Source organism: Melanaphis sacchari, unplaced genomic scaffold (genome assembly GCF_002803265.2).
Source record: "Melanaphis sacchari strain LSU unplaced genomic scaffold, SCAv2.0 Contig56_pilon_pilon, whole genome shotgun sequence".
NCBI classification, from domain to species: domain Eukaryota; kingdom Metazoa; phylum Arthropoda; class Insecta; order Hemiptera; family Aphididae; genus Melanaphis; species Melanaphis sacchari.
In genome coordinates, this window is record NW_020271399.1 from 96711 (window position 1) to 105436 (window position 8726).

Below are 8726 nucleotides of genomic sequence, written 5' to 3' on the forward strand. Positions count from 1 at the left end.
GGACATAATTATTCGTATACACTGTGTAACAATTCACTCGATAAACATGGACGTAGATCTTTTACGTCCAGGCATGATACCCATTGCACCAAACACAAAACTTTGGTTTGAATTTCTCATCGAACCATCTCTCCTCGAAGAACATTTGAACAAATCTCATGCAGGTATGTGCCTTAAATAGTGTCTATTTATATATTTTCTAATTGATGCAAATCACTAATGTCTACAATTATTGATCCATGAGTTTATAAAAATCTATTTTATTTAAGTAACCATCAAGCTTATCAGTTTTTAATTGGTTAATTCTCACATAGTTTTAGATTTATGTTCAATGATGAAACATGTTTTTAAATGCATATTGAATTTTGGTATATTTCATTCCAAGTCTTATGTGTTTTGTGTGGTTAACACAAATTTAAAATATTATAGTTTAATCTTAGTGAGATCTATCATCTGACACTTTGTAGGACACACTGTAGAACCTCCAATTCTCCCAATCTAGAAAATACAGACACACGCATAAAGCGTTGTATTTCTATTTAGTTTATAAAATTATTCTTTAAATTAAATAGGCATCTACAATGTATTCAAATGTCCTACATACATGAAAATTAATCTTATTTTTTTTATTCAAAATTCACTTTATGAAAAGTTTGGTTTTTGTTTTGAACAATACATGAAACTTTTTTTGCAAATATAAATAAAATAAATATTTTTAATAGCAAAGTTTTATGATTTTTTACATAGTTACTTATAACATTTCTTTGATACAGATCCTAGTGCTACAGAACTACTAATAAAATTTCTTTATTCATCCATGGAGAGGCCAAAAGACTTGCCACTGATTGATATAGATGAATTAATGGACAGCTCAAGGATTGACAAAAAACTTGAATATCGCAAACGTAAAAAATATGAATGTTTAAAAATATTGGCTATGAAAATTGTTAGTTTTTGGGAATGGGACCTAAACATTTTAGAAACTAGGTAATGTTTTTTTTGGTTGATAATACTTTTTGGGAAATACTTGTTTAAATTTTAAATTTACATACATTTATATACTCGAATATCTATTATTTTATTTATTAATAAAATTAATTTAATTTATTCAGGGTACCAATTTGTCTTCAGGTTATATTTGTTCAAGATCTTTTAGGTTTAGTATCAAATGATATTAATTTAATTGAGTTTGAGTCTCATAGTGCGATTGAAGATTTATCACAGCTAAAAGATGAACAAATTTTTGCTATTGCACTATTTCATCGATGGACATTAACTGTTATTATAAATTATACACTGTCCAAAAAATCATCATTTACTTTAGGTCCTGTACAGTAAGTTTTATTTATTTATTTACAGTGTTTAAAAATTCTCAAAATATTACCAAAACCTTTTTGTAATAACTTTTGTTTACACAAATAAAAAACTAAAATATACTACATATACTTATCATCATATTATTTTTAATGTTGAATTAGAGATGGAAATGAAGATGTTTTATCAAAATTAGAAATGCAAAGTGAACTCAGTGAAAAAATGTTGTTAAGACTTTTAGATTTAAAAAGATCGTCATATACAATACCAACTATAAATACATTTGATCCTCCTAATGAGTTAAAACCATTATCTTGTCATTGGTTTAAAGGCCTAACTGTGTCATCAGCTGAATTTCTTTCTCAGGTATTTATAGTAATTATATTTATTTGTATTAAGTATGAAATATTTTTTATTTTTAACCTTTATTTAGATTATGTATGATTATGCAAAATATAAATTCTTTAAAGCACAATACGAAGAAGCTGGTATTTATTTTAAAAAATGTAAAGAATTAAATATGAACTTAACATCAAGTTCTTTCTATAAAATAAAATTAGAAGAGTTAAATGGATTCTGTGCAGCCTGTTCATCTGAAATAACAGAAAATTCTAGTTTATTAATGCAATTTTTGTACTCCACTCAAACTAACTATAATGTAAATACATTATATTATTATCATTACGTCATATTCATGATTTTTATATGATTGATTACAGTTATTTATTATTATTGTTTAACAGGGAATTCTCAGAATTTTAGAAACTGATAACCAGATTATGGAGATTCCAATGTTTTTAAGAGATTCGTTGGAACTTGATTTGGCTTCCATGTTATCCTTAGGGAAATTCACTGCATCAAGAGATATGTTACTTCATATACATACATTGAATGCTATTCGAAGAGCATCAGTAACTTCTGGAGAAATTGTGTTGTTACCTCCTGAAGATTATGTTACTAAAATTAAATTCAATCTGAGAGGTCCGGATATATTTTTAAAGGTAGTTTATAAATTTTTAATTAAAATCACAGTATCATTTATTCAGAATACTAATAATTTCAGTATACTTAATTCAGAAAAAATATATGTATAGGTAAATTGTTTTTGATTACTATACAGTTAACTTATTTTTAATTTTGTGTACAACAAAAATTGTTCTGTCTTGTTTTAGTGTGTCAGATTTAGTTTTAAAATTATAATCAAATAAAATTTGTTATTTTTTTGGTATTGCTTAAATAGCTAATTTTGCAATTTTAATTAATTTATGGTATAATACATGTGAATGTGTATTTTTTACCTCTTGGCCTACTTAAAGCAATTGGGAATGGAAAATTAAGAGATGCTTTTAATTTTTGTAGTGAAGCACAAACAAGAGAGAGGCAAGGAATACATTTGTAAGAGTCAATTTACTGGGAAAAAATATCCGATATTAAAATATTTAACAGTTAAGAAATTGAATTAAAAAAAAATTGCCTGTTTTTAAAATAATAATATAAACAAGAACATAATTTTTATAAAATTTAAATAACAATGAAAAAGTAATCATACCATTCAAGTTTAAATTAAATTATTGCATTAAAAAATATAGTTAATGATTGCAATGATTTATAAAAATAAATTATGATCAAGTATTTTGTAAATAATATTTTGCATATAGTTTCTATTAAATAAAACCAATTAAGAATAGATCAATAAAAAATTTTTTTTTTTCAAATTTTTCTTACTTAAATTTAAATCTTATTTAACCTTTTAAATTTAATCATAATAAAAATTTTAAAATAAAATACTATACAGTAAATATTAACTATAAAAACCAACAAAAACATTTTTTTAATTAATTTGCTGTTATACTCAAATATTTTGAACTTAATTAATTATACTTAAACTATTCAAGTTTAAATTTAAATTATGATTTTTTTCAAGTTATTTCATTTTTTAAATTATAAAATCCTTAAAATAAATACAATAATAGTATAAACATTTTAAATATATGAGGGAATACAATATCTTGTATTTTTAGCTTAACATATATCATATTTGAATCATTCTAAACATAAATAATACTGGCCAAGTTCACAAGTTTATCAATTTTTTTATATTTTCTAAGGATATTGTAATTATTATTTAATGTGATTGATGTAGAAGGTAACCAACAGTTAATTTATTGAAGATTATGTATTATGATGTATTCTATCATAACACTATCTATAAAAAAAAATGTTTAACTTGACTTTGATCACTGATCAGAATATCGAGCTACCAGTGTTCTTTGTTTTCATAATGTGTATAATGCTTGTAAATTATAATATATATCTTAGTATATTTATAGTGAATGATTATGAACCTAATTTTAATTTTTAATTTATAGGATTTAAAACTTTGTATGCAGATTAAAGATAAAAAATTTAGAAAAAACATAAAGATGTTTGTATGTAATGTTTTATTAAAATGTCCTAAGAACTTGGTAAAAGATATCTTAAAAGATGATCACGAAGAAATACGTGAATTATTTGGCGATGAAGATATACACCAATTATTAATGTTACCCGAAGATATACCGACTGTTAACATTGATATGTCTAAACGTTTGAATCGATTAAAAATCACTCAAATAAGTATGTATACTTTTATTTATTTATTTTTTTATTGTTTCATTTGTTTTATATTTTGTTTATAGATAATACAAATGTACAAAAATTATTATTAAAAAACAAAATAAGCATTGAATATGATTCAAGCAACTTACGTAATTTGCTTCAACAATTACACAAAATGGATATGGATCCAATGTTTAGTATTTTAGATATTAATTATGAAGTAAGTTTTTAATTTTAGTATTTTAAAGTTACTTTTATCTATTGCTATGTTTATATGCAATTGTTAATGTAAAGTTAATTAATTGTCAGCAATCAAATTAAAAGAAATTATTATGCACTTAACTTCTGAATTAAGTTAATGCTCATTATTGATAGCAAATAAACATTTCTATTAGTTCATTATTATTTGATATGAATATATTGTATCATTTTTAATACCATCAACCATTGTTTTTTTTTCAGTGGCAAGTTCCATTACCTTTGCAAAGTTTATTAATAGGATTACCTAATGGGTTATTTAAATATTTGGTTATTATACTAATAGCCAAATCAAAAGAAATGATAAAGTTAAATGTAAGTCAAGTTATTACTAATTACAATTTATTAGAATTATTGTATATTTGATAAATTTTAAATATTTACGTTATGTATAAATGAATGTCTGTGTAGGCGTGTAAAATAAAAACAATATTAATAATAATAATAATAGGTTATAAAATATTTTTTAATTAGGACTTTGAAAGAGCAAAATTGTTACTACGAGAAGCTGAAACAGAAACAAAAATTAATAATAACATTATGTACTCTAAAATTAGACAACTGATTTTATGGGAAGGATTGTATACTGAAATGCTTCAGTTTCAACATGAGTTCAAAAATTTTGGTTAGTATTATATTTTGGTTACCTAAAAAAATTAAATTAATAATAATATAATAATGTATTTATATTTAGTCAATTAAAAGTTAAAATGTTTATACTTTTACAGCCATTGGAGATCTGGTAGATCGCTGTAAGCAATGCCTAGAATTTGTACAAAATGATAATCTAATACCTCGTCAAGAAATTGCTGAGCAATGTATATTAACTCTATTAAATGTCGGTGAATGGGAATATTTGACAAAAAGGCATTATAATTGCTTTAAATTACCATTAGCTATTGCTTATACTTGTCTTGATGTTAATAAATTTAAAGGCACTAAAAAAAGTGCCAAAGAAGTATGGGATTTAAGTAAGTGTTGAAAAATGTTTAAAATAAAAAATTATGTAATTAATTATGTTAAATATTTATAGTTCTTCCGGTGTTTGATTATGGTTATTCTGCTACTAACAAAAGACCTTTAGATGGTGATCCTCAATGTACTCAAAATCGAGTTTTAAGTCAAAGTGACATGATGCGTGTATTTTTGAGTTTAAGAGACCAAAATGCCATTCAAATAGTTCTTTCATTATTAGCAAAAATTCAAAATTTTCTTAGAGATGAATCTGCAATGGAACTTATTATGCCTTTTCTGAATATTTGGCCAGTTATTCCCAAGTTTGTTCAATATATTAATATCTATTATATGTTATTGCACAGTATTTTGTTGAATTTTAAGTTATTAAGTTATTTAAAGAATTTAATTTAAAAAATTTATTGTTTTTTAGTGGTATGAATATTCCTCTTAGAAATATAACAGAAGTATTAGGAATTGTATTAACCGAATCACTTAAGTATCATCCAAATCATATAATTTTATTGAAACTAAAAGGCGATCTGCAATACGGTAATTTTATTATCATATTTTTTATTTTATTTTAAGTATAAATTTTTTCTTGAAAATGTTGTTAAACTTTTATGTAAGACAATCAATTTTCCTCTTTTTTTTTTCAGTAAGAAATTATGGCATAGTTTTAATTATGTGTTAAAGTGAATATCTGTTCATTCAAATTATGAAATACAATATTCTTTTTAAATTTAGAACAATTATTGTAGTCTGATAGTCATCCAATAAATAATAAGTCTTATACACTTTTAAATAATGAGATTTCTATATGTCATGAATATGCCTACATGTTAATATTTATAAAATAGTAAAGTAATAACTAGGGAACGGATTTAAATGCAAATTGTCTTTTTTCTAAATGTCAGAAAAAATTGCTTTTCAAGCTTAAAGTTCATTTCATTAATCAAGAAATTATGAAATGTAACTTTTATTTTGCATTTTTTATGTTGTGAAGTCATTTTTATGATGAAATGAATACAATTTGATAAAAATTTAGTGAACATACATTTTAAAAGAATATAATTAAATATTATTTATCGTATAATATGCCATACTTATATTTTTATTATTTATTATGTTTTACTGATCAGATAAATGTGATGGTAGATGAAATTATTGTTGATACTTATAGAAAATTAGGTATATACAATGATATGAATAAATAATATCTAAGAATAAAAAATTATATAACTAAATAAATTTTTTCAATGTTAGAAAAAAATTTTTAGTGCATTTTAAAAAAAAATTCTATTGTGAATGCATTATATTGTATTTTTTAAGGCATTTTTCTTGTTTTTTAGAGCATTTAAATCTATCTCCTAGTGATATCAAAGTTGATTTTAATGATTCTGTTAAATTATGAATTTGTTTTGAAAATATATTTTATATTAAAATATCTTTCTTATCAGTTGTAATAATATGTAAATAATTTTATATAGATATCCTCGTGTTTTTGTGTAACACTAAATCACTGTTATATAGTATACTATACTGTATACATATATGAAAGAAAATATTGATGTTATTTTTAGATATATTTTATTAAAAATATTAGTAGTATTATATTCCTCCTCGTATTTTGTTTTTAGATTTTTATAATATAACTGAGTCCTAAAGTTTTAAGATAAACACATGAAGTCATATCGGAATATTTTGATTAAATATATTAGAATTAAAATTAATAATAATATTGATAATAGATATCCACTTATTTTAAGAATACAATTTATTTATCCAATTTTATCAATATTTTATGACTGAAATTTTAATCTGTTTAATTTTCAACTATTAAAGAATTAAACATTTTAATTAACAATCCATAATTTGCTAAAAATTCAAAGTTAATAAAATTACTAATTATTAATTTATAGTTATGGGCCACTACAGTTCTGCAATGAAATGGTATTTGGAAGCTATTGTTATAGTCAGCGATTACTTTGCACGGCCAGTTTTAAAGCCAATGATAGAAGATTATGTTTATAAAAGAATGATGAAGTGTTGCATGCAAATGCAAAATTTTACCCAGGTAATTAAAAAAAAAATCTTTAAGAAATTTAATTTGTTTCAAACTATACAAAGTTTTATTTTATTTTTTTTAGGCAGCAATATTATGTCTGTTTCAAGAAGAAATAGATTATGCAACTGCATATAAATGTGCTTCTGAGACAAATTCGTGTGATGCTTTAGATGAATATTATGATTACATATGGGATATAAATTTGTTGGAATTTTTAATATATTGGCATACTAAATTAAATCATCAGGAACACAGACAAAAACTTGTAAGTAATTATATTTTCATTGCTGATTTAGCTTATTCTATGTTAATTGGTAATAGATTAAATTAATATGTATATCAGTTCAGTCGCTCAAACTCAAAGTTTATAACTTAAATACTTATCCCTTAACAACTTTCCTATAGTTTTATTATCATTTAATTTAGCTTCCTTAATTACACAAAAGAACATAAAATCTATAATTTGAATAGTATCACCTTCATAATCTTTATTATTTTGTATCTAATTAGAGATTATTAGTGATATTCTAAGTTATTTAGTTATCCTACAAGATAAAACAATAAATTATTACAAGCTATCTGTCAATATTTAGTACATATTTTACACTTATAGGATGATTCTTTTAACTAAGGACATTCATAATAATACGTTTTTTCATTATTTCAAGTTATCAAAAATATATTTTTATAGTTTTTTATCATTATCATTTTTTTACTCACTATCTGTTTCTTACTTTTTCAAATAATTTTGAATTATAAATAATTTTGAACCAGCTTTTAATTATTCTATTAGTTTATAAGAATTTAGTTCATTTAATCAAAACTAGTGGAGGAAAGTTTAAATACTTTCAAGTTATAAATTATTAATAACTTATTCAAAAATTTGATTTTTACACAGAAAAATATTCGATTAAGTATTCTGCTTCAGAGGTTAAATTAAGAATATAAATTTAAAAATAATTGACATTTCTTAAATTAAAAAATTAAAAAAAGAATGATTATAATAAAATTAGTGGAAATAAATGTTTTCGAAAATATTATTCCATAACTTGAATTATTTTCAATAGCTTTAATTATTTTCAAGATAATGAGTGTTAACTGCTAAAAAAGTACTTTAGTATAATATATAATATACACATTATAATATATTGCAATATAAATTCTATATACATTTTGAAAGTACAATTTTTATTTTATACGTATATCTATTTAAAATGGAGTGTTTTTATTTTTACACATATAGTTGAAAACAATTGGTGCGTTGGAGTTAAATGCAAATAATAATGAAGAAATTAAAAGAGAAGCAGCCAACATAAGAAAACTAAAATTCTTAAGAGCACTATCACAGCAATATGTACATCCGTAAAAAAAATAACTGAAAGACTATCTACAATAATTATACATACAATGATTTTATACATTTAAATTTCTAAAAAAAAAAAAACAAAAAAAAAAAAAATGGACATTGATTGTAAATATGTAATGTCTAAATTTTAATAAACATTGTAAATTTGATAAAAAAAAAAAAAAAAAA

At 22.5% G+C, this 8726-nt stretch overlaps 1 protein-coding gene across 1 annotated transcript; it reads left to right on the plus strand.

Moving 5' to 3' along the window:
• Window positions 1–46: 46 nt before the first annotated feature.
• On the plus strand, window positions 47–8629 carry LOC112599920 (integrator complex subunit 8). The gene is made up of 16 exons (XM_025347042.1): window positions 47–164; window positions 774–987; window positions 1113–1334; window positions 1479–1680; window positions 1748–1972; window positions 2058–2315; window positions 3684–3930; window positions 3993–4132; window positions 4375–4485; window positions 4645–4795; window positions 4899–5141; window positions 5204–5447; window positions 5558–5676; window positions 7047–7201; window positions 7275–7457; window positions 8436–8629. The coding sequence occupies exons 1-16, from the start codon at window positions 47–49 to the stop codon at window positions 8556–8558; spliced, it is 2955 nt and encodes a 984-aa protein (XP_025202827.1). The 3' UTR covers window positions 8559–8629.
• The last annotated feature ends 97 nt before the right edge of the window (window positions 8630–8726 follow it).

Bases quoted from the DNA above. Each gene is read 5' to 3' on its own strand.
- LOC112599920 (XM_025347042.1), top strand. From the start codon at position 47: ATGGACGTAGATCTTTTACGTCCAGGCATGATACCCATTGCACCAAAC. The intron at 3,931-3,992 runs GTATGTATACTT...TTTTGTTTATAG, and splicing joins ATTAAAAATCACTCAAATAA to ATAATACAAATGTACAAAAA. The intron at 4,486-4,644 runs GTAAGTCAAGTT...TTTTTTAATTAG, and splicing joins AAGAAATGATAAAGTTAAAT to GACTTTGAAAGAGCAAAATT.